This window comes from Carcharodon carcharias, chromosome 17, assembly GCF_017639515.1.
Source record: "Carcharodon carcharias isolate sCarCar2 chromosome 17, sCarCar2.pri, whole genome shotgun sequence".
Classification (NCBI taxonomy): Eukaryota; Metazoa; Chordata; class Chondrichthyes; order Lamniformes; family Lamnidae; genus Carcharodon; species Carcharodon carcharias.
The window spans coordinates 83,734,633-83,761,869 of record NC_054483.1 but is presented as its reverse complement, the minus strand read 5'-3'; the positions used below and the strand labels follow the sequence as shown (position 1 = coordinate 83,761,869).

At 40.1% G+C, this 27,237-nt stretch overlaps 1 protein-coding gene across 1 annotated transcript in view; it reads right to left on the bottom strand.

Moving 5' to 3' along the window:
- The window catches only part of dock1 (dedicator of cytokinesis 1), a 693,250-nt gene that overhangs the window by 115,640 nt on the left and 550,373 nt on the right, over positions 1-27,237 (bottom strand). Inside the window, exons 34-40 of the mRNA XM_041210280.1 lie at positions 25,134-25,219; positions 24,785-24,941; positions 21,049-21,089; positions 20,026-20,116; positions 13,560-13,679; positions 3,498-3,587; positions 3,293-3,397 (exon numbers count right to left, since the gene is read on the bottom strand). Coding sequence (XP_041066214.1) covers positions 3,293-3,397; positions 3,498-3,587; positions 13,560-13,679; positions 20,026-20,116; positions 21,049-21,089; positions 24,785-24,941; positions 25,134-25,219 — 690 coding nt within the window. The remainder of the gene's footprint in view (positions 1-3,292; positions 3,398-3,497; positions 3,588-13,559; positions 13,680-20,025; positions 20,117-21,048; positions 21,090-24,784; positions 24,942-25,133; positions 25,220-27,237) is intronic.

Sequence of the window (27,237 nt, the reverse complement as noted above, 5' to 3'; positions counted from 1 at the left end):
ATCATTACCCAGAATAAATTGAACCCCTGCAATGGGCAATCAGGGGGAAAGCTCTCCAATTGTTGGAGTCATGCCTACCACAAAGGAAGATGGTTGCAGTTTGTATGTAAATCACCTCAGCTCCAGGACATTGCTGCAGGAAATCCTCAGGGTAGTGTCCTAGGCTCAACCATCTTCAGATGCTTCATATGATCTTCCCTTTATCATAAGCTCGGATGTGGAGATGTTCGCTGATGATTGCACAATGTTCAGTACCATTCACAACCCTTCAGATACTGAAGCAGACTATGTCCATTTGCAGCAAGACCTGGACAACATTCAGACTTGGGCTGATAAGTGGCAAGTAACATACAGAATCACAGTGCAGAAGACGCCCTTCGGCCCCTTGAGTCTGCACCGACATCTGAGAAACACCTGACCTACCTACCTAATCCCATTTACCAGCACTTGGCCCACAGCCATACGCACCACACAAGTGCCAGGCAATGACCATCTCCAACAAGAGAGAATCGAACCATCTCCCATTTATATTCAATGTATTGCCATTGCTGAATCCCCCACTAGCAACATTCTGGGAGTTACCATTGACCAGAAACTGAACTGGACCAACCATATAACTACTGTGACTATAAGAGCAAGTCAGAGGCTAGGGAGAGAACATACCTCCTGACTCCCCAACGCCTGTCCACCATCTACAAGGTACAAGTCAGAAGTGTGGTGGAATACTCCTCACTTGCCTGGATGAGTGAGGCTCCAACAACACTCAAGAAGCTCGATACCATCCAAGACAAAGCAACCCACTTGATTGGCACCCCATCCACTATTTCAAAAATTCACTTCCTTCATCACTGATGCACAGTGGCAGCAGTGTGTACCATCTACAAGATTCACTGCAACATACCACCAAGGCTCCTTCAACAGCACCTTCCAAGCCCACAACCCCTAAGAGCAGCAATACATGGGAATGCCACCACCTACAAATTCTCCTCCAAGCCATATACCATCCTGTCCTGGAACTATATCGCTGTTTCATCTCTATCACTGGGTAAAAATCGTGGAACTTCTTTCCTAGCGACACTGTGTGCTTACCTACACCATATGGACTGCAGCGGTTCAGGGATGCGGCTCACCTCTACCTTCTTAAGGGCAATTAGAGATTGGCAATAAACACTGGCTTAGCCAGCAATGCCCACATCCAGTGAATGAATAAAAAAGGATGCAATTAATGTTTAATGTTATGAATACGACATTCCTAACTGGGCATGACAATAATTATTCGCTGCTAACAATGCAGTCTGCTCTACATTGGGAAGACCAAACGCAGATGGGTGACTGCTTTGCCGTACACTTCCGTTTAGTTTGCAAGCATGACACAAGTTTCCAATGGCCTTCCATTTTAATTCTCCACCTTGCACGCCAACATCTCTGTCCACGGCCTCCTGCACTGCTCCAATGAAGTCAGCACAGGCTTGAGAGACCTCATCTTTCGATTAGCCACTTTACAGCCTTCTGGACTCAAAACAGAGTTCAACAATTTCAGGCTGCAATCTCTGCCCATCAACCCCGCCAAACGCCCCAACGCTTTTGCTTACTTTTCTTTCCATGTAACTGTACTAATCCTGTTTTTCTTGTGCCTGGTAGCTCTTCATTCTTCTGCCATTCACACCTCCTCTGGACTCATCTTTTGTTTCTTTACTTGTCCCATTAATATTCCCTTTGGGTCTGCTAACTCATTTGTATTTAATGTCTCCCATTTTCTGCCCTATCACAGACCTTCCTGTATTTTCTACCCCGCTATTTCACCTACTTAAAAGCTACTTCTAACTTTTCCCAGTCCTGATAAAAGTTCATCACCTGAAATTTTAACTCTGCTTCTCTCCCCACAGATGCTGCTGAACCTACAGAATATTTTCAGCATTTTCTTTTTTTATCTCAGATTTCCAGCATCCAGGGCAATTTGCTCTTGGTATAGCAAAGTTATAACCCATGGTTGCAATACTGAGTCAGGGAATATGGGTTTAATTCATTCTCTCAAAGAATTGTTCTGATGCGAACACAGTTTTTTTCAGCAGGGATAGAATAGGTAGCATTCCCAATCCACAGATCCTCTGTGTCTCCTACTGGCCTACTGGAAGCTGGCCAGGAACATGTAAAACCACAGACAACTGAGGGTAGCTACCATTCAATGAAGGGTATATACCCCCAGTAAATAAAAACATTTAGGATACAGTTGAAAATCTTATCTTTAAAATATGGGGATTCCAGTTATAAAATAGTGCCAACTTGCCAGGTTCCTGAAAATTATTCTTTACTCAGTCTTGTACAGGGCTTTTAAAAATATTGTCTGAGCAACTGTCAGCATTATTCATGAGATAATGAGTTTTAAAGTATCTAAATTAGGGTGTTTTAAGTCAAAACAAATTCAGAATGGAACACTGAAAAGAAAAATGCATTGTTGAAGCCTGTGACTCTCAATGACGTCTAAATTCAGATACAAAAATCACATCTTAGGGATAAATACTAATGACCTTTCCTTCAGTAAATGCAAATGCATAAGTCCACCTTCTTCTGAATGTACATTATAAACCTATAGTTCTTTTTGACAACTTTAGAAGGAATTCATTGTCTCAACAGTGTGCTGGTCTATTCTGCACCTTGTATTGTATATCTATAAAAGCACTGAGTAACTCAAAAATCAGTAGACAAAGAGTATTTCTGGCAAATGGAAATAATGACAAAGTTAATATTTAAGTTTAATCTATGTTGACACTCAAAAAAAGACATTCTTTCAAACATTAATATTGAAGAGTAAGCATCAAATCTGTCAAGGTATTAACTGATGATGCAGCAGCACCACTGAGGTGAATGTGCCTATTGCATCAATACAACAGGATTGGCAGTTATTCTCAGGGACAGGGAAACAAAAATCCATATAAGGGAATGCATAAGATTTCAATATGGTTTGGCTTGTCTAACTTGTTCATCCATGTTTATGCTGCAAAATCATTGCGAAGTATGACTGCTATGACGTTTGTTTATGCCATAATTATCTTGAGGTTTATGGTAAAATGGAGTCAGTTATTCATAATACAATAATTTCCTACCCACCAATTTTCTTTCCACTATCTGGGAATATTTCGGGTTCTGAACCCAAGAAACAGCTAGGCTATAACCCCTTCTGTAAAATAGTGTACCAGTATATTAAGCAAATGAATTAAAGTTTTCCTGTTGATTCTGTTGTTAAAATGTTCCCCAAACCAATATCAAAAATTAAAAGAGAACTAACTCTTACCCGAGTAAATGAAGGAAAGCCTTGACCATAGTATCCAACAGCAAAATAATCTGGTTTTGCTCGTATCACTCTAACAATATTCTCGTAGAATTGGGCTTGTTTTTGCTGCAATAGTGATCCACAAAACAGTTTGAATAGATTAACAGTTCATGCAAGAAAATGTAATTACAAAATATGTTGCATGATCTGCCATTTAATGTCTTACCAGCAATTCACTGAGTTGTTCGTAATCAAACAGCTCATTTTCATATTGTTCTGCAAGTTCCTTGCCTAGAGAAATGGCCTCCTCCCACATCTGATAAGGAGAGAAAATAGCACATACACAGCATAAGTACTTAATGTTTTCTAATTACTCAATATCGTATAGTAATCTACATGCACTTAGCAGTTATTCAAGGTTAGTTTGTTCTACTTCAGTAATTCTTTTTGCTAGCAAAGATTCTGGTTATGTGTGCCTTAAGAATTGTGCAGTCATTTTTACTCTGAATGACAACAAGGTGAAAGTTCTAAACATCCATTCTCACTCCTTCCACTACTCTAAAAAAACATTAATTTCTGCAATTATTGTACATATAGATGAACTCGGCTGCCTTTCATCCTGTCCATGAGAATGAAATATCCTCGATTTATATTATGCTCTTGACTTGCACAGCATGAATGCCATAGAAAGGTTACAGTGCAGAAAGAGGCCATTCAGCCCACAGTGTCTGCACTGGCCAAAAAGAGAAATAAGTAACTAGCTGCTCATTCTAATCCCATTTTCCAGCACCTGGTCTATGGCCTTGCAGGCTACAGCACTTCAGATGCAGATCCAATTACCTTTCAAATGAGTTGAGTGTTTCAGCCTCAACCACCAACTTACACAGTAAATTCCAGATGCCCACCACCCTCTGGGTGAAAAAGTTTTTCCTCATGTCTTCTCTAGTCCTTCTACCAATCACCTTAAACCTATGTCCCCTGGTAATTGACCACTCAGCTAGGGGAAACAAGTCTTTCCTGTCTACTCTATCTAGGCCCCTCATAATTTTGTACACCTCAATTAGGTCACCCCTAGCTCCTCTGTTCTAAGGAAAACAATCCTAGCCTATCCAATCTCTCCTCGAAACTGCAATTTTCAAGCCCTGCACTCTCTCCCGAGAATTATGTCCTTCCTGTAATGTGGTGACCAGAACTGTTCACAAACTTCCAGCTGTGGCCTAACCAGCGTTTTGTACAGTTCCATCATTAAATCCCTGTTTTTGTATTCAACACCTCACCCAATAAAGGAAAGCATTCTATATACTTTCTTGACCAACTTGTCCACCTGTCCTGCCACCTTCAAGGACCTGTGGACATGCACTCCAAGGTCTCTCACCTCTTCAACCCCTCTCAATAATTTTCCATTTATTGAGTATTCCCTTGCTTTGTTTGCCCTCTCCAAATGCATTACCTCACATTTTTTTGGATTGAATTCTATTTGCCACTTCTCTGCCCAATTAACCAAACCATTGATATAATTCTGGAGTTGACAGCTATCCTCTTCATTATCAACTACATGGCCAAGTTTTGTGTAATCTGCAAATTTCCCAATCATGCCTCCCACATTTAAGTCTAAATCATTAATATATACAACAAGCAGCAAGCGCCACAACACTGAACCCTGTGGAACACCACTGGAAATGATTTTCTATTTGCAAAAAAATCTATCGACCATTACCCTTTGTTCCCTGTCACTGAGCCAATTTTGGATCCAATCTGCCACCTTCCCTTGTATCCCATGAGATCTCACTTTCCTGACCAGTCTGCCATGAGGGACCTTGTCAAATGCCTTACTGAAATCCATGTAGACAAAATCCACTGCAATACCCTCATCAATCCTCCTTGTTACTTCCTGAAAAATTTCTATTAAGTTAGTAAGACACGATCTTCCCCTAATAAAACCATGCTGACTATCCCTGATCAACATGTGCCTTTCTAAGTGACAGTTTATCCTGTCTCTCAGAATTGTTTCCAATAATCTGCCCACCACCGAAGTCAGACTGACCAGGCTATAATTTTCTGGCTTATCACTTGCACCCTTTTAAAAGAATGGTACAAGGTTTGCAGACCTTCAATCCTCTGAGACCTCGCCTGTATCTAGTGAACTTTTGAAAATTATCCTCACAGCATCCACTATTTCCTCCCTGGCTTCCTTTAACAGCCTGGGGTACAATCCATCTGGCCCTGATGATTTATCCACTTTCAAAGGTGCCAGTTCCTCCAGTAATTCCACTCTCACTATGCTTATTGTACCTAATATTTCACACTCCTCCTCTTTAACTAGAATGTTTGCATCATCCCTCTTCTTAGTGAAGTCAGAGACAAAGTGCTCATTCAGAACTCTGCCCACCTCTTCTGCCACAAGTTTCTACGTACATCTCTGATAGGCCTTAATTTTCCTTAGTAATTCTCTTGTTCTTAATGTACTGGTAAAATATCTTTATATTTTCTTTGATTTTACCTGCCAATATTTTTTTCGTACACTCTCTTTGCTTTCCTAATTTCCATTTTTACTTCACCCCTGTACTTTCTATATTCCCCTAGGTTTTCTACAGCATTAAGTCTTTTGTGACTGTCATAAGATTTCTTTCTCTGCTTTGTAAAATTTGTCTTCCCCCAATTTAGAACTTTTACTCCTGTTCTATCTTTGTCCTTTTCCATAATGATGCTAAATCTAACTGTATTATGACTGACATCTTCAAAATGGTCTCCCACTACTACTTCATCCACTTGCCCAGCTTCATTTCCCAAGACTAAATGTACAATTACTACCCCTATCTCGTTGAGCTTGTTGCATGCTGGCTAAAAGAGTTCTCTTGAATGCAGTTCAAGAATTTTGCACCTGCTGCGCCCTTCACACTGTTCATATCCCAGCTGATATTAGGGTGGTTTAAGTCCCCAACAATTACTGCCCTATTGATTCTGCACTCAGAAATCTGTTTACATATTTGCTCTTCTAACTCCCTTCCACTATTTGAGGGTCTATAGTACACTCCAAGCAGTGTGGATGTCCCTTTTTTATTTCTGAGCTCAGCCCCTATGGCCTGTTTTGATGCTTCATTTAGTACATCATCCCTCCTAACAGCTGTATTTGATTTTTTAACCAATAATATTACACCTCCACCATTTTATCCCTCTCCCTACCCTGCCTGAAAATTCTATATCCAGGATGTTGAGCTGCCATTTCTGCGCCCCCCCTTAAGCCAAGTTTCCATTATAGCAATGATATCATGCTGCCATGTGTCCATCTGTGCCCTCAGCTCATTGGCTTGATTTACTATGCCCCTTATATTTACATATATACCTTTTAACACTGTCAAATTCCTGTGCTGTATACTAACCTGTGCTGCCTCTGCCTTTTAGAGTCACTCACTAATTCTCCATTTCCTACTCCCTGCTCTGAATTTGCCCTCAGGTTCCCATCCCCATGCCAATCTAGTTTAGCACCCCTCAACAGCACTAACAAATCTTCCTGCAAGGATATTCATCCCAGTCCTGTTCAGCTGTAGATCGTCTGGCTTGCACAGATCCCACCTTCCCCAGAACCGGTCCCAATGCCTCAGAAATCTGATGCCCTCCTTCCTACATCAGCCTTCCAATCACATGTTTGTTCATTCAATTTTCCTATTTCGATACTTACTTGCATGTCAGTACTCCTGACCTTATTGCTTTTGAGGTCCTGCTTTTTAATCTCCTTCCTATCTCCCTAAAGTCTGCTTTCAGGACCTCATCCCATTTCCTACCTAAGGCATTGGTACCAACATGGACCATGACCTCTGGCTGATCACCCTCCCCGAGAAGAATGTCCTGCAGCCGCTCTGTGACATCCTTGACCTTGGCACCGGGAAGGCTTTATACCATCTTAGGGTCACGTTTAGGGCCACAGAAATACCTGTCTGTTCCCCTAACTAACAAATCCCCTATTACTACTGCTCTTCCCATCTTCTTTCTCCCCTCCTGTACAGCAGAGCTGCCTGTGGTGCCACAAGCTTGGCGCTGACTGCACTCCTCCGTGGAACCAAAGCCCTCACCAGTATCCAAAAGGGAGAACCGACTGGTGAGTGGGACCCCAGGGGACTCCTGCACTACCTGCCTGGTTCTCTTGGACAACTTAGTGGTCACCCATTCCCTTTCTGCCTCCAGGCTCCAGGTGTGACCACCTCTCTGAACATGCTATTCACGTAGCTCTTAACCTCACGCATGCACCACGGTGACTCCAGCCACCACTCGAGCTCCAAAACCTGGAACTCAAGGTTCTGCAGCTGGTGACACTTCCTGCACATGTGGTCATCTATGACACTGGTATTGTCCACAATTTCCCACATATTACAAGACACACATTCCACACGACTGAGCTGTCCTGCCATGGCTTCAATTTACTTCGCTTGCGTTAACTTTATTTTGCTTTGGTTTACTTATACAACTTTATTTTACCTGGCCTCAACTTAACTTCATTTCCCTATTGCTTGTGTTTCTTGTCTAAATGTAAGTAGCCCCTTCTTTTAAAAAGAATGTGTTGTTCTAATTGTCAGCTACTTGATGACATACCCTAACAACAGTTTCTCACCAACCAATGAACTTGTTTCTCCTGTGATGTTGAGTACTAGGTGCTGCTCACTGCCTGTCCCAGCGTCCTCATCTCGCACTCTCCTCAAGATGCTGCTGACTGCCTGCCTCAGGGTCCTCCTCTTGCACTCTCTTCTCTGAATTGCATTGCACAGTTTACCATCATAAGATTAGACTAAATAAATTTCATTAAAACATAAGGACTCAGGGCAGGGTGGGATTGGAATTTTGGAGATAGGATGTCCTGGGGGGTTGGCAGATCAGGAATGTGGGTTGAAAGATTAGGGCCACAGGGTAAGAGATCAAAAATGAGGAGTTCGACATCTTGAGATGGAGTGGTTGGGAGCAATGGCCATCAGGAGGATCCTTTAATGTGAAACTGAGAGGAGCACTCTTGCTCCTTATGGTATTACAATCAGGTAGGTTACTTACCTTTGTTGAAGGCTTCCATTAGGCTGGTTTTCCTGAGTTCAGCCTGCGATAATGCTGGCTGCCTCAAGAAAAAGCAATGTTGGAAGTAGATACCTTAACTTGCAAATTGAAAAGTTCTAATGCCTGTGCCAACAATAGATAATAGATCCCTCTTGTGTGTCCTTACCCAATATGGCAGATGGCGCATTTTGGAGTGGAAGTGTGCTTGCACTTCTTGCCTGCCATTTTGGGGGCTTTATAAACTATGTAGCCCCTGAAAAAGAAGTACTTCTAGTCCAGTGAATACTAAGTGGATATGGATTTGAAAATTTTACTTAATGATTTTGAAGGGATATATATATCCAATGCAATACTGTTTAAAGGAACTGACAAATTATTATGTACAGAAGAAATATAAATGTAACCAGTTTAACTTTTTTGATTAAACTTGCTGGCCAATGTTTTTTTAGCTTCTGCATGATAGTTAGGTTTATATACACATAAAATAATAGGCCATTCCATCACATTACATGGTATTTTTAAACAAACAGGACATTTATCAAGTTCAGCAAAATAGTGAAGATTTCATTATTGTTTTTGACAACTCATTCTTCCTGGAGTGGCATGCAGAGATTTGCTGTTTCATGTGAACTAATTTTTCAAAAGCAAACTATAAACTTATGAGCAAGGCTAATGAAAAATTGTTTTCTTATTACAGAATGCAAAAATTCCATGTCCTCCGCCTTAGCCCAATAGAAAAATGCCTTGCTTTAAACAATAAGATTATTTCAAGATTCAAAATAAGATTCAAAACTTTTAAATCTCTTCAAGTGGTTAAAATCTTAAAAAAATTCTATTCAGATCCCACATCAAATAAAGCTAATCCTTTAATAGCCTCTTCAAACTGCAGGCTATAGGGAGGAACTCATGATCCTGTCATAACTCGGTGTCATCTGGAATTCTCATTAACAACGTGTAGCAGAATTATATCCTGGAAGAAGTAGTTGGCAGATGTTGGGACTTATGATGGAGGCTGAATCCAGGAAAAGAGGCACTGTGATTTGGAGAGGAGAACAAGAATAATGTGAATTGGAACTATGAGCCAATTTTCACTCGTGAGGCAAGTAGCTCGAGTTGGGGAACTTTCTGACTCAGCAGTCCTGCCCCAGTTTAAAGGGCCCCTTAAAACCTAATTATCCTTCTAGGAAGGCAGGGCAGGATAGAGTCGGGCCCACCGACAACGGAAGCAGATCCTAGGTGGCTAGTAGGGGTTGGTGAGTGCTGAGGTCGGCAGGTTAAAAGGCCTGCCTTGGTTCTCTGAGACTTCATCCCAGTTGTTTTAAAAGCTTTTAGGGCCCCCAGCCCTCCTCCCTCAAACCCCATGGCCTCTCATAACACCCATATCACTTCCATGCCAATTCATGTTCCCCAGCCACACCCGATGACCTCTCATACCCCTATACCACCTTAATAGCCAACCAATAATCACCATGGATGGACCACAGGAGTCATGTGGAGATGAAAAAAATGAACACCGAACAATTTAATACAGCTCTCACTGATGCACAATTGATAGTGAAAAAACTCATTCATGAAATCCATTTAAAACTTTTAAATCACTGAAAGTGGTTAACTCCCTAAAAGAAACAAACTTCTATTCAGACCCCACATAAAATAAAGCTAATCCTTTAATAACCTCTTCCAACTGTCAATCAAATTTTGAACTCAAAACCCCTTGCTAAGATAATCGTAGCATTTGAAACTCAGTTGAACATTCATAAAGACATAATGATAGCCCTTAATGAAGAAATTCAATGAAACTGTACAACCAGATGGTAATAATTTTTTTTCAACCTACATCAGATGGGCTGTCAATTAATACAGTCCAGCAGAGGGAATTTTTTTAAACTCTTATTGACAGCTTCAGCCAGTTTTTTTTACATGTTTAAAGAGAGGGCAGACCTTATCTGCCCTTTAAGATCACCTATATCTATACTATCAACTTGTGACTCCCACAATGTGGGTTAAGGCCCTTGGAACATCCAGAATGGGGTCTACTTGAACATTAAATTCAAATGGCCCTGCTGAGTTTGGTTTTCCTGTCTGTGTGATTCATGCCCCGCCGCACCCCCTTCCTCCTGCCAGCAAAATCTGGATCTATCGGAAAAGAGGATGAGACTCTGGCATCCGAGTCCCGCCTGCCATTCTTAAATGTCTGTGGAGTCTTTTTGACTCTGCTAAAATCCGGCCCTATAAGGGGAGAAGGCAAGACATGAAAGCAGAGTACTAGCATGAATTGATTAGAGGAAGAAACGTGACAGATTGAATTGGTAGAGTGTGGGATGTACAAGTATCAAGTGGCCTTCATGGTGAAGAAAAGTGTCAACACGGAATGAAAAGAAGGGACGGATGCCAGGCTAACTGGGAAGATTGGGGCAGTTGGAGAAAGGGAGCGAAAAGGGAGTATCTTAGATTTTAAAAAAATCAGATTTAGCAACAATTCACATCTACAATAATCCATAATTCTTCCATAAGAAGGGAATAATCTACAATTTTTGCCAAAGCATTCCAATTTTTCAATAATTCTGCTGATAAGGAATTCTTAAAACAGTAAAGCAGTTCAGGGGTTAATCTAATATTTAAAATATGTAAAGTCAATAAATTGGGCAATATACAATTAACAAGAATGCCATTATCTTCACATGCAACATAAAAATTAAAAAAAATAATTATGTAGTAAAGTGCACGTAAAAATAGAAAATGTGACCTTTTAAGATATTAAATTGTTAATGTTATTATACAATCAATGAAAAATTGTGTGATTATGATTATGTCGGTGTTGGCAGTTGAACAAATGAGACAGTTAAGAAACTAGTCTGATCCAGTTCAAAATTGCGTGGGAAGAATATAAGTATTTTAATTAGCATAATTTAGTTCCATGGAAGCAGAGCTTGTTACATGTCCCAAGAACAAGAAGCTTTAAATTCAATACTGTATCTACTGAATGCAGATTGAAATAAAAATATCAATTTAAAAATAATACAATTAGCAGATATCATTAATTAACAAAATGTACTGCACTTTGATACTTGTAATAAATCTGTGTAACAGAATGCACAGTTGCTTTAGCTACAAAGGCTCTTAACTGCTAATGTGTTGTCTTATAAGGAATGATTTACTGACACTTGCTTCAGTTTCCTGAACACGAAGGCCAGGATAAGAGTGGAAATCTGAGTGACTGGGTCTCCATCCTTACAAATTACTTTGGGGGCTCTGGGGGATGGCTGGGCTGGCAAAGCTTTGCTTGTACCTGTAGTAAGTGCAAGCCATTTGGGGCAATGCAAATGAGCTGGATGGGGCAAGTTCCAGCTTCTCACCAGACTTTCAGCATCCAAAACTGAATGGACAACAGAGTACAGACACATGCAGAAAACATGGTACTGTGACGTGGCTCCAAAATTTGCAAATTCACAGTGTGCAAGGGGTACTGGGATTGGGTCAAACACTGCATGGTAGGAATTATTTTGAGTTAAACATCCTCCCTCCCAGGTGTTACTATCTAGTCAGGATTTCTAACCGCCGATCTCCAGTAGCAGCTATACGTTGATGACCTGGGAGGCTCAAAATCCTGCCCAGTCTGCTAATGTCAGATCCTGCTAAGGAGCTGGCTAATATTCAGAAAGATGGAATTGAGTGGCAGGGTGTCCCCTCGGAACTGGACAGGATATGATTCTGGCCACACGGCCTTTTAGCTGTACTTAATTTGGAAATGAATAGGCTTAGGCTTGCTCTGAGGTAATAGGATTATATTCAAATGGCATACAGCTGGATGGTTTTAACAATAGTAGGGTGCTTTCTTCCAGATCTAGTGATGTTTATATTTTTTGATTACTACTAACATTTGACCACATGAAACTCCTCGTGTTTTACCCTGGAAGCAATCTTTCAACACTTGGATGTACAAGTCAACACTGAAAATCTAGCCAATCTTGATTTGCAAACAATAGTGCTGGTTTCAAAATATTAAAGTGTCTTAACAGCAAGTTAACCAGGATATGTAACATCCATCACTGTTAAGGCAGATGCAGCAAGTCCAACTTTGGGACTGCTAAGTCTGAGCCATAAACTCAAAAGAGAGCTTATTTCACAGAGAAGGCTCTATCTCAAATTGTGGATGCAGTGCTTGAATGGAGACAAATTCCTATTGGGTCAACTCTGAGACCAGGTGCTAACATTTCTGACAGGAAGATTTTGTCATGGTGAACAGTAGTTTTAAGCTGTGATTAGGTCGAAGTCTGGGTCCCAAGAATTTGGAAGTCCTAAAATATCGCTGCATAAAAGTATGGCCTGAATTTTCCCGTCGGCAATCTGGGGGCGGGGCCTGCTCGCTGACGGGAAAATGATGCGGGAGGAACTCCCAACATCATCCTGGTCCATTTAAATATTGAAGAAGGTGGGCGGACAGCGAAATCAACTGTCCACCCGCCAACCTGTCAATGGCCAATTAAGGCCATTGACAGGATAATTAAGATAGTTAAATGCCCTGCCTGTCCAACCTTAAGGTTAGCGGGCAGGCCAGGAGCCCCAGCGGGCTTCTGATAATACATGAAACCTCATCCACTGGCGGGATGAGGTTTCATGTCCATTTTCAAAAACTTTAATAAAGTTTATGTGCTTCTTATTAACATCTCATGTGACATTGTCACATGAAGGGGACATGTTAATAATTTTTACATTTTTAAAGTTTTTTGGAATGTCAGTAATCTCCCTGAGACAGCACTTAGTCTCAGGGAGTAGTGCGCTCTTTCGCACGCATGGACGAAACAATGCACTTTGACAGTTGGGGATTCCCTCCCCCCCCTCGCACAGGAAGCACATAGCGCTTCCCATTGGACAAGCTGCTGGGAGGGCCTTAATTGGCCTGCCCACTCAAAATGGCGGCAGGCCCTGTTTCAGTGGCAGAGTTCGGCTGCCCGCCTGCCGCTGAGTTGGTGGGGCCTGTCCGCCAACCAGGGGCAAAATTCTGTCCTGTGTAACTGGAATACTTGAATTTGCAGATTACTCAGTGTGGACAAGTTGTAAGAGAAAGGTGAACTTTTTATGTGATACATTATTTTATATAAAAGCTTTTTTGTGGTATTTGCAAAAGGTTTTGCCTGGTCATTCAACAGTATTATGTTAGACTATAAATAGGCGATATGAATATTGCTATTGAAAACATTCTCTTTGTAATGACATCTCATAATGACACAACATTGCAAAATCATTTTACCTTTCCTTTATCAAAGTAATGGATAATTTCCTGGTAAAGCTGTTCTTTCAGTTGGCCTTGGGTCTGCGCTTGATATCCATCTCTCTGATTCAGGTGAGCGGCACATGGCTGTTCAGACCACTTAACAAAAATAACAAAAGAACAGGTATATTTTATGATTTTATATATTTATGTATACATTTCTAAACTCTTCAATATCAATTAGATCACTGCACCATTGATTTTTAATACAATAAGGAAGCAAATCCCTCACTGGGCTTGTACCTATGCTATCCCATAATATTCTTTTCCCTTGAAGGATCCAATGATATCTGACAAAACTACTTCCTATGGCAGTGTAATTCACAGTACATTTTTAATTCAGTGAAAAAGGCAATAAAAGAAAACTCTCATAAAGCAAATAACTTGCATCAACAGCAAGATGAGAAAATATAATTTATCAAGTGCCCATTTCAAACAGCTGGCAAATCAAGGGTTAAGCACAAAACTGACTTGCTTTTGGTTTTAGAACCATAGAAAAGTTACAGCACAGAAGGAGGTCATTCGGCCCATCTTGTCCATGCCAGCCCGAGGATACCTTGGTGCCTTTTCTAATCCCACCTTCCTGGACCCAGCCCATAGCCCTGCAGCTTACAGCACTTAAGGTGCAGATCCAGGTACTTTTTAAAAGAGTTTAGAGTTTCTGCCTCTACCACCAACTTGGGCAGCAAATTCCAGACACCCACTGTTTAAAGACACAGTTAATTCTCCCACAGATTGTCCAATGAAATTATGAATGCAATCATTAAATAAAGCATAAAACTGGCGCAACATTGCGATTCTCCTCATTCCACCCCAAAAATTGCATTGCCAATGCTATAGCAACCTGGCCTTCAAGAGATATTTTTTTCAGTTGTTCTTTTGTGCTTCTGCAGTATCACTGCCTTTAATTTTATTTTTTAAACTTATGTTGTAGTTGCATTATTTCTTTCTGATGCAGAGTTGACTGTTCCTTCAACTCTTTCAATCTGGTGATAAAGCTGAGTATATCCCACTGTGTTTGAGTTTTCAAGTTAGAATCAAAGGAGCAAGCAAAGGGAATAATTCAGTACTACCCCTTAACATTGCTTCAGGATTTGAACGAAGTATGGTATCAGCCAAAGTCTGGGTTCACTTCTACTTTTTAAGGGCTAAATAACTATTCAAATCAAATTGAAAACTCTTCTTTTGCATATGACCTGTTTGGCTTTTAGCTTTATATGCTACAAAAGAATAGTTTAAAAAATTTAGGTGAGTCTTCCTTCATGTACAAAAGGACTTGCTTGCAGAAAGTATAAAATAGGCATTTGCAATTTGGAAAATACAATCTAGCAAAATTTTATGGGGCTGCTCATGTAAATAGTGATAAAATGTGGGAAAAATGCAACTTAACACATGTGATCAATGAAAAAGTAGTATTGGATTCTTATAATTGGGATTGGAAGGTTATAATCCACGCATCTGATGACATATAGAGGATATGATGCTAAAATAAAAATGGTAAATTTATAGGAATAAAAGACAAGATTATATGATTAAAATACCGAACAGATTGAGTGGGCCAGATGATACAAGAACAAACTAAATGAGCCTTCACTTCATCACAGTTCTTACAAGTTTGAAATGTGAGTGAGGGAAAGGCCACCGGTTGAAGTTGTGGAGTGTAGGACTCAATGTAGTCAATAATAATATGAAACTTTCAGCAAATAATATCTGCAGTTCAGTGTTTTAATTTAATCTGGAAAATGTATTTACTCAGAGAGTACCAAATAATATCTGCAGTTCAGTGTTTTAATTTAATCTGGAAAATGTATTTACTCAGAGAGTACAGTGAAAAGATAGGAAACTGATCAAAGTGTTATCAGAACTGATAAAGCCTGCTTGCCCTTCAGCAGTTGAAGATAAGTCTGCAGCAGTGGAGTAATCAGCATATACAGGAAATCATACAACCTCAACATGATTTTACAGAGCAGATATTTGCGCTCTAAGAAAGACAAAACCTTTGAAGGAAATCTAAATTTTCCTCAAAGCCAAATGGTAGTCTTCCCACAATTTGACTAGAATTAAACAGGACTTAATCGCAAATAACACCATTATAAATTAACTGTAAAATCTTTGATGTGATGGTTAGCAGGACTTAACCATGCCTCATCGCAGGCCTGAAATACTTTAAGGCCTAAAGGCCAATGCAAAGGGATTCTATTTCATGGTTGCACTACTATGTTCTGCTATGAATTATGTTAATAAACACAAGCCTTCTGCATAGTAAAACTATTGATTATAAGGCTAAGATTAAATGCTACTCAGAAATTGCAAATAGTGGAATGCCTGTTCTGCACTAGCCTTGGCTCAATTATAACATTCCTGAATCTATGTTATTAGGTCAGCGTCCTTAAGCCTAACCCTAATTCCACTCCCCTCAGCTCCGTAGATGTGGGGAAATTACAGTCTCTGAATACTGGGTTGAAATCCAACAGTATATCAGAACCCATTGGGAGTGGAATGGCCTCTCCGCTGTAGCCCCATCAAGCAGGAGGCTAGCAATCTAGGACTCAAATGCTGGGTTGAGGTATAACTGTGTCCAATAAGAGTAAAATGACAACACCTCCCCCCCACCATTTCCTCCCAATCATACGTAACTGATCTGGCACACCTGCCACCCAACTGCCAGACAGGCTAATGACATACATTATTTATGCAACCCAGAGCATGATGTATTGGAAGAAACATGCAATGTAAGGCATGGCACAGAAAAAAATAGCATGCCTATACTAGAATCTGTCAGCCATCATCCAAATGCTAGAAATCTTATTTGAAATGTAAGTAAAGTTTTCCAAATCAGAATCAGAACCCAAGCAAACTAACATCTATACAAGTACATGTAAAATAGTTGCCAATAAACTAACACTGATTTTAAATATATATCTATTATTTATATAAATTTTTAAAATTGAAAAGTCAATCCATGTCAGGCTTTGTAAATGGGAAACCTATAGAAAAACTGTCAGCAATTACCTGCAGTACTAGTTATGCCTGTAAGTGATACCATGACCGGTATTTATGATGTTAAAGAGCTGTCATGTAATATTAGGCAAACACTTGGCCTTTTGGTCTTTAAATTTGATTGGGATAATTTCCATTTTCAATGACTGATCAGGAATCTGGAAGGGCAAAGCAGGTCACCCTCCTTTTATAGGATGGTTGAAATGAAAATCAGGTGGGTTCCACAGAGGATGGATGGCTGTTACCCTAAATTATTTTATCTACTCAGGCAGCACCGCCAAAGGTCCGCTGGGTGGTAGTGAGTAATAAATCACAACGTAAAGTTCTCTGTCCGCCAGCATTTCCATGCACCACCCACCCACTTCCACCACAAACCTCTACCATCCCCCATATCAAGAATTCGGCCTGTGGAAACTTCCTGATATCCTGAAAGAGAGCTAATACAAAGCTCCCCAGACCTGCACCAACTGGAAAGAAATCATTATCCACCCTCCAATTCAATGACAAAATTGTAATTTCTTCCACCTGACATTTCTGATTAGACAATGTTGTGTCCATTATAACAGATCTTTCATCCGTTTATATTGCCCTTGGAATTGAGGGGTTTCTCAAAGGAGAGAGGGAAAATAGGAGGTGAGGCTGGGTCTCATTTCCAATCTACACAGCCCCACAACATTGATGGAAATAAGGGAGGGAAGAGAGGCAGAGGGGCAGAAGTCCCAACCTGGATGTGAAAGTAACAATGTCTTCACTGATCCGACACAAACTGACAATCACAGCCCAATAAATAAAAGCTAACTAGTGTGGTAAATAGAAATTTCACACAAGCACAAAATAAGTTGTATTTCTGAGAGTATGGTTAAGGAGTAGTGTTGGGGAAGCACCAGTCTACATCTCATCAGGAAGATGACAAATATTAAAAGCAATAATCGAACCACCTGCTGGGAGACAGTCAAATGATCCAATTGGCAGAACTGCTTGTGGAATGATTGTTGGCAACAGTTCTGGCAGCAGATTGGTAAAGGTGCAGAGAAATTAGTTTGTGCAGTCTCAATCTACTCCCTAGTATGTACAAGCGCATTAATTGGCATTAAAATGACTTCTGGAAAGACCAGAAATATGGCTGGTACACTGTATCTAACTTGATGCCCTTTGTGCTTACAACAGTTTCTTGGAATGAGAAAATGTTCCATTTCCCAGATGTCCCTCATGTTGATGCGCATGCAAAAATACATCCTAATGCCCACCCCAGGAAACCTCAAGAAAAAGAACATTCATTAATATAGTGCATTGGGACTGGAATGTGTGAACTAATGAGAACAACAGCAACATTGGTAACAGCAGTAGGATTGGAGCTAATGTTGAGCTAGCACTGAAATCAGCAGGATTGACCAAACGGCAGCCTTCTATACTCCATTATCTAGGTTTTTACAAAGATTACAGATGTAACTCCTGGGGCAGGATTTTACCATAAAATGGCATGAGAACTCCGGACATCATCCCGTCGCATTTAAATTTTCAGGAAGGCGGGGGCGCAGCAAAATCAGCTGTGCGCCCACTGACCTGTCAGTGGTCAATTGAGGCCATTGGCAGATCAATTAAAGTAATTAGTGGGCGTGCCCGTTCAACCTTAAGGTTGGTGGGCAGGCCAGGAGCCCCAGCGCGAACTAGAAAACACATGAAACCTCATCCACCGGTGGGATGAGGTTTCATGTAGGGTTTTAAAAATGTTAATAAAGTTGTTGTGGAAATTATGAACATGTCCCAACTCATGCGACATTGTCACATGAGGGGACATGTAAGGGCATTTTTTTTCTAACTTTAATATTGTTGACAGCAGAGCCGATCTCCCTGAGGCAGCACTAAGCCTCAGGGAGATGAGTGTGCTCTTCTGTGCACATGTACGAACTAGCGCACTCTCAATTTTAGGGATTCCCCCTGCCCACACAGGGAGTGCACAGCACTTCCCTGCGGATGTCACGCTGGGCGGGCCTTAATTGGCCCGCCCACATAAAATGGCATCGCGCTTCCAATTGGAGGCCCTGATAGGAAGCGCGCCTGCATGCGCCCGCCCATCAACTTCCCCCCAACGGGGGGAAAATTCTGCCCCTGGTCTGAAATTATTTCAGCTGAAAATGCAGTACACCTGACATCCAGCAATTCCTGCTGGAAAATGTATGCATATAGGCATTAAGTGTGGTTAAGATTAAGCTCAGTTGTGATGCTCTCAAATTATTAATCTAGGCTGAGTCATTAAAAATGACCGCTAGGTAAACTGATTCAGAGAATCTTGTATTCATGAAAAATACCTAGGAAAGAATCAAAATTTTCTGGTAAGGGAAAAGAAATGTGAGAATTAGAAAAGTATTCAACATTTTTTTTTGCATTTATTTACAAACACAAGATATAGTACTATTATAAAGCTTTCAAACCATGGGCATAATTTAATGCCTCCTCAGCAGCGGGTTTGGAAGTGGAGGGGCATTTAATTGGACGAGAGGGTGCCTCCACCTGCCACCTTCCTGTCCCCACCCAATTAAACCCAGGCAGAAAGGTTCATGGTCGGCCTTCCTGCCCAGACGCTTGAGGTCATCAAGTGGACAACTTATGGACCTTATCCTCCACTTCTGGTACGCAGGGAGGGGAGTCGCCATGCGGGATCACAAGAATCAACCTGGTGAGGGTTTGCTAGCAGGTTCCTCATTTGAAGGCACACTGCCTGATAAAGGCACCTGGCATCAGGAAAAGATGCCGCAAGAGTCTGCAAAGAGCAACCCTCTGCCCTTTCGTCCAACTGCACCTCCCACCACCAGTGACCCCCATCCCACCCACACTCGCCTTTGGCCTTGGGTCCATCACGGATCCTGGCCTGTGGTGGGGCATTGCTGACAACTGCCACCGCTTCCAGTAGGGCTGCCTGCAACGGGGAGCTGCTGGCCTCGGATTGGCTGGTAACACTCAGGGGAAGGGATTTTCACCCTGGTGTTCTTAACCCTGGGGAAGGCCCTACGGTGTCCACTTAAGTGCCTGATAAGAAGTTAATAGAGTGGGCCTTCCCCAATGAAGACGATGGAGTGGTCTCGCCAGATGAAGCGACTTCTCTCGCATGGCTATAATTGTGCCCCATTTCTTTATGAGGAAATTACACAAGCTTCTTCTGACCCCTTGTGTGAAACAACCTTTTCCATAAAAACAGTGCTGTGTTTAAAATATAATGCAACATATGGCAGAGTGATACTTCCAAACCTTTGAAACACAATTGGAATTTGCAAAGTGATGTCACCATACTATTTTACTCAATACAACGAGAGAAGCAAAACAGAAGGTTCACCTACTGGACCCATTACACAGTTAGTTAAGTTTCATGATTTTAGTGAAACCAGCACATAATGACAACAGTTTCAAAATTTAGAAAATAATTTGATACCTTGAGTTAAAACATTACCTTAAGGAGTTTTGCATTAAGCAGTAATGTGTAGGCAGCTTCAGTGTAGTTATCACACTCTTTGTGTAGGTCACACAGCTTGTATAGATATCTAAGGGAACAACATTATCAATATTGAATATGAAACACTGTCAAGTGTTATGAAGGAAATCTAATGTATCAAAACAAAAAGGCTATTCTTAAGTAGAGTTTGAACAAATCTACATTTGTTTGTACTGCAACATGGATGGTTTAATTAGCCTGCAGACCTGTGAGTTTGGGAGTACTCATTATCCAGGGACCCCTGCTGAAGTGTGCATAAATGAACTTCAAGCGACTACAAGTTCAAACAAGACCTTCTCACAACACTCAGTATTCAAGGCACACAAATGATTAGTAACCATTGGGTCATGTATGGGAGGATGTTCAGTATCTCTGGAACTGCACCCTATCATGGAGCCAGACTTTGCATGAGAGGATGTATGGGGAAAATGGAAGAGAAGATTGGTAAGAAAAAATATAACAAGCGCTATGTTACACAGCAGTAGTAACACTTGCTGAATATAACTTACTGGCACGTAATGCATCTACACAGTCAATTATGGGTACTGAAAGCTAGATAGCCATGGAAAAAAATGTCATAGTACAGTTTTTCTTCCAAAAATGTCACAGTATAAACTATCATTGGCCTCTGCTCTCAGCCACTGAGTTATTGCTCTGTGATTGGCAGGAATTCACCTTGAAGCACTGAAAGTAAACAAATCATAGGGAGAGAAATTGGACTTTGCCCAATTTGGGGAGCAGATCATCGAAGCAACTACTTTGTACGCCAGTCTCCAGTAGCTTAAGCCTCAATTTAAATTTGACCTTGGACCTTATTTACATTAAACAGGGAAGCTGTGGACACCAATTGAGAGATCCAAAGTAGCTCGCCAGTTGGGCCCCGACCAATTCCAAACTCCTCTTATTTCTTACTCATATGTTGGAAATGAATCATTTGTAACAATCCAACTTTAACTGTACTGTGAAAGCGATTTTGCATACCGGATGTACATTTCTTCTCTCTCAATTTCTTTGTAGAAGTTCTGAAATACAGATTAGAAAATATTTTTCTTCCAATTTTGTAATACACATAGGTTTTTAAAGTAATAACCATCTTAAAGCAGACAGAATATTTTTTATTTAACGACAATAGCTTAAAAAATCCAGAAGCCCTGCTCCACTGGCAGAAGTACAATATGCCAGGGCTTCAACCAACTTGTCTGCTCTGACCCTGACTTTGCCCAAATCTAAGAAATGGGGTCATTTCCATAATTAGTGCTCATAGCACATCTGTGCAATGGAATTTTAAAATGGCATATTGCCAATCCATCAGGGCAGCTTAGCTGAACAATGAAATTTCAAGTTTCAGTTGCTCTCTTACTGTTGTAATGCTCTCCTAAGGTCAACTGAACTCTCAGGTTGATTCCCATTGTGATACACTATTTTGCACCCTGTTTATGGTTATTGCATGGCAAACACGTCTTTTTCATTTCCATGTGCAACAAGGCCTGGAATTTTTCACAAAATTGGCTCTTTGAGCTTGTTAATCTTACCGATGTCAAACTGGATTTTCACAAAAGTAAACCTTTCACATTATGAATCTCTAACATACCCATTATACTGCTCTAACTGGTGTAGCACTGATGCATTTTATTAGTGATGTGACCAAGCAGTTATGGTTAAACTATCCACTTGCATTGCTGTTGAGAGAGCGCAGACAGAACTTTGGGGATGCATACTCCAATGCAAACACAGATTACTAGCTTTCGATTGTCAGTGAAATTTCACATGGCTCAAAAGTCAGGATGGTTAACTTCTTTCAATTATTTGCAGTTAAGCTGTGGTGAAGTAAGCTTTTGGAATTTTGAACAAACTGAAAGCAGAGATCACTCTCTGCAGTGATGAGCAATATAAGGAGTGCAAGTTTGTCTCTTGCAGTTGGTTATGCCAACACAAAATGTCCAATTTTTGAAAAAATCAATTATTGCAAAGGATCAAAATGCACCACAGGCTGATTAGGAGAGATTAAGAAATATTTTTCACATAATGGGTGGTAGAAGTGTGGAACTCTCTCCCACAAAAGCAGTGGAGCTCAGTAATTAAACATTTTAAACTTGAGATCAATAGATTTCTGCTAGCCAAGGGTATGAAGGGATATGAAGCCAAGGTGGCTGCTCGGATTACAGATGAGCCATGATGATCTAACTGAATGAAGGAACCGGCTTGAGGGGTTGAATGGCCTACTCCTATTGCTATGTTACATTTCAATATATTCAGACATTACATTGTCTACAGCCCTGTCAGAAAGGTGTAGGTGCGCAATTGCTGCTGAGCTCTTCAAGCGCTTTTGCCAAGAACGTACAAGAATTCAGTGACATGAAATGGCATGTGTATGTTTAACTGTTCAGCTATATTAACAAAGGTCAGTGGCATACAAAAACCATCTAACCAGCTGCTTATGATTTACCTCTTGTATTTCCAAAGTATACATGTATACAGTTTTTTCAGCTTGAACAAGAAAATATTCAACAATATGATTCTTTAAAGGCTACTATAAACTCAAGTAGACGGGGGGGTTTTTGCCCTAGTTTTCCTATTTTTTTCCTATGTCTGTTTCAACTAATGGAGAATTGTTTCAGGTGTTTTTCACGGAAATTTACGTAATGTTTTACATTTCGTGGTAATACACATTTTAGCTGGTAACAGGCATTGTCTCACTACAATTGTTACCATGATGGCACTACAGAAAATCTTGAGAACATATGGTCACTTAAACGGTTAAGAAAACTCCAGAATTAGTGGGCCCATCTAAGATATAAGTCAGTTTATCTGCCTGTTTTTATTTTGAAAAGCCTTCAGTATTAGTCTAACATTTGGAGTTTAATAAAACTATGTCACTGCATCCCTCTTGTGACAATTCCACAAGTCTTCATGTGATAAACAGCCTCTCTTACTGTTTCATTTATTAATTTCTCATTTATTATAACTTTTTCAAAATACGGTACACTTCTTGCAAAGTGATATTTAATTGATTTTCCACCTATAAACTAGACCAGGAACTTGTATTTAATGTTGTAAATGGAGATTAAACTTTAATAATTAAGAATGCTGTTTTGATATTTGATCTATACAATACATTAACTTATACATATTTTGCCCTCAAAGTAAGCATATTCTTTAAAATGATTACAATGACATTAATACTGTTTTTGTTAAAGGCCATATGAATCAATTTCTTCATCTAGGTCTGACTGTAACATGTTCTCTGAAATTAGACAAATATAATCTGAGGTACATTTAATGAATAACTGAACCAACATTTAATACTATGGGAATAGGTACTCAGACCAATGTAGTGAATAAATTCAACAATCCCAACAGGATCTTCATTGGAAGTAAGCCTGAGTTAGAGATAGGGCTTCAGAATTAACAACTTTAAACACAGATCTCCCCCCTCCCGCCCTGGTGGAGCAATGCAATCACTGAATTTCCCCACAGACAACTGTCATGGACAGAATTTGTGTGTTTTCTTCATGTCCATGGGAAACGTGATTTTGTATGAGGTGTATATTTTTTTCCTCAGAGTGGTTGCCCCAATCTAAATAATCCCAGCAGAAAGCCGTTTAGTGAGTTTTAAAGTAAAGAGGGCTAGTTATTATCGCACACTTGCCCAAAGGTTAAAAACGTGATGTCTCACACATACTATCATTCATACGTAGATTAGATACAAAAGAAGAAAGAAAACAATATAATTCCAATGTATAATTGAATCATTCACTCTTTTGTTGCAGGCCTATAGCTTCTTAGGTGAGTTGATGTTTTTGGTTGAAGTAAAGGTCTTGTAAGCAGAAATTTCTCAGTAAGCTGCAAGGCTTCTTGTAGTTGAATTTCCAAGAGGTTGGTTCTCAGGTGAACTTGAAGTCGGACAGGTTGGGGAGAGTCTTCCCACTTGCAAGGTATTGCTGTTTATCATCTTGGCCACTTAAATTGACTGCAGCTGATTTGATGGCTTTCTGATGGCCTCTCTGTCTCTGCAGAGCTGTTTCTTGCTGTTTTAAAACCAGGCAACAAACAAGGCTGACTAACCCATGTGATCTGTTACAAGTCCAAAGTCCTTTTCCAAATAAGGTGGATGGTCAGGCTGGTAAACATTTGACACTTGAAATGTACCCAGTCTGGAATCAGATGAGGGACCATCATAATACAATGGGAGGTCGATGGGGGCCTCTTTAAATTTGTCTAACATACAGGGAGTTCGATGTATCTTTTGTCCATGGTGAACCAGAAAGATGAGTTGGCTGGAATGGCATTGTCTTTTTGACATTCCATCCTTAAACAAAGTGATGTGTGAATTTCCTGATGGTTGTGAATGTCCGTATTTGCTTGAGTCTCAGGACTGTCTGGAGCTGATACTGCCAAAAGTCACATGGTTTTCAGCGGCCATTTTAACAATCTGGTGTGTTCAAAATTTTAAGGCATTGTCTGAAAGTTCATAACATACTGGAGCTTGACATATGCAGAACATTATTCTGCACTATTTTCTGCTTCTGCCCTACGCTGACAAGGAAAAAGGGGAATTCCGATCACCACAGGCATTTGCCGTTCACCCGGGGTTCTTTCTCTATGATTGGTATGAAGTCATTTTGCGGTAATAAGTGGAAAATACTAATACAACTATGCAAACTATAAATTTCTGAAGTTGATCAAAATCATAAAAACATTCATAGTAAGCACTTACCAGTACATTAACTGTACAACTCATACGGTTTTCTTTGTTTTCATCATGCATGATTGTTCTATAATCCAAAAGCCTCTCCATAAGCCTGACAACGAGCATGACAAAGTTTTCTCCATTCTTAGCAAGATACTTGTGCTTTCTACAGTGTTCCAGAAGGCTGGATAAAGTAGTAAATAGCACATTAATTTCATGCATAGGGAAAAAAATTAATTGAGGTCAAATTTAAAGTATTAGGATGCTATATATCATTCATACATTTCCATTATTACAAAGTCAAATGTCCTGCAGTATAATTATTATGCTATTTGTCTCTGTTACAGGATAATTTTTCTCATTATTTGACACTTACATCTTCTCAAACAGCACTTTGTACTGCTCATCCCCTCTGCCTCCTTCCACTTCATGATCTAGCTTGGTGATGATCTCATTTTCAAACTATAATTAAACAGTGAGTGTAAATAATCAGCAATACATTTTGTTATTAGTTCAATGCCAAATGATCCATTGTTAGTTGTAGTGCATTTGCAGACACTGGCAGGAACACAGAGCAAATCTGTGGAAACCTTGCTAGCTCAAGCATAACTTGTTGATAGCTCTTTGAAGAATGGATTACTTATCTTATTTAAATAAAGCTATGTTTAACCTGTATGAATGCATGTAGACAACGTTAATGAAGTTTATCTTGGCTAAAAATATTGGAAAAAAAATGGATTTTGGGATCAGATTAGACAGCTCCTTCAAAGAGCCAGCACAAGCACGATAATGTTAATGGTTTTCCTTCTGTTGTGTAACCTATGCAGGAACTACTTTAGAATATTCTACTTTTTAGGTATTGTATTGAAATATTTGCACCCTTGTATACAATTACAACTGTACAAACAGCATAAGAGTCCACAGATGGATCCACCAAATTCTTTAATTGGTTAAGAGTGTCATTTGCACTGAGCTCTGTCCAAGTGGCAGTGTAGTGTTAATTTCATTCTAGCATGAGAAGTCAACAAAATGCTCTACAATCCATTGTGAATTATGCTGTCCCTTATACTTAATTTACAAGGGCACATTTAATTCACCTGCTCGATGTCACTTCGGCTGTTAAGCATAACAAATGGCATCCACTTATGTCAATCCCACACATTAGGTGTTTAGGCCTCCTGCAAAACTTGAAGCATCATTACCTTTGTATAAAAACTAAAGTAGTGCATTACATGGTCTTTATGTATCTGTATGAAAAGGTGAACCACAAAGTATGTTCTGATAGGTCACAACTTGAGACATTAACTTTGTAATGTCTCCACATGTGTGGCCAGAACTGCGTACTATCAGCATTTTCAGTGTTAATTTCACATTTCCAGCATCCACAATATTTCACTTTTGCACAAAATATGTACACTCAGTACTGTAAGGTACATCAGGAGCATTTCATGCAGTTAATCAAGCATAAGAGATGCATTGCCCTCTCCTTTGCTCCAGGTCCTTCTCACTGACCAGTCTTTTCTGATTTTCCTTCCTGATGTCCTCTGCATCTTTGTACCGATAAAAAGAAAAAAAAAACATGATGGTAATCTGAAATTTATAAATGGCAGGAGACATAGCAGGTCAATCAGCATCTGTGAAAAGGTAGGTTAACGTTTTGGACGTAAATCAGTTACTTGTCTTTTCTTTTTAAAAATGCTATGTATTTCTACCATTTTATGCTCTGGGGATCCGGGTTCAAATCCTGCCACGGCAGGTGATGGAATCTGAATTCAATAAAAATCTAGAATTAAAAGTCTAATGATGACCATGAAACCATTGTCGATTGTTGTAAAAACCCATCTGGTTCACCAATGTCCTTTAGGGAAGGAAATCTGACGTCCTTACCTGGTCTGGCTTACATGTGATTCCAGACCCACAACAAGATGGTTGACTCTTTAATGCCCTCTGAGCAAGGGCAATTCGAGATGGGCAATAAAAGCTGGCCTTGCCAACGATGCCCACATCCCATGAATGAGTAAAAAAAAATGTTTTTATTTCTCTGGTTCTCAGTTGGTTTTCTTCTCTCTGCCCTGAACTCTGCCACTTTTTGTCTCTCAGCCCATTCAAGTTTTTTGCAACCAGTCCATGCAATGCACTTGAGCACAACATAGTGAAACATCTATGTCATATTAATACTTTTTAAATTCAGCTTTTTTGCTTCTTTTCACTCACTTTTCCAGCATTCCATTTTTGGTTGCTAAATCTAAATAGTGAGCCAGAACAGCACAAAATGAGATTAAGGCAGTTGTGGGGAAAGCAGAGAGACAAATCATCTGTGTCTGTTTAATGCTGGCATTCTGTTGCCAAAATGAGGCTTTTTTTTTTGTCTAACACCTCATGAAATGATTTACTTCTTTATCACATACATACGGGTGAAAATCCAGGTTCTCACTCAAAAAAGGCCCAGTTTATTTTGACACAATGCTCCCAACAGAAAC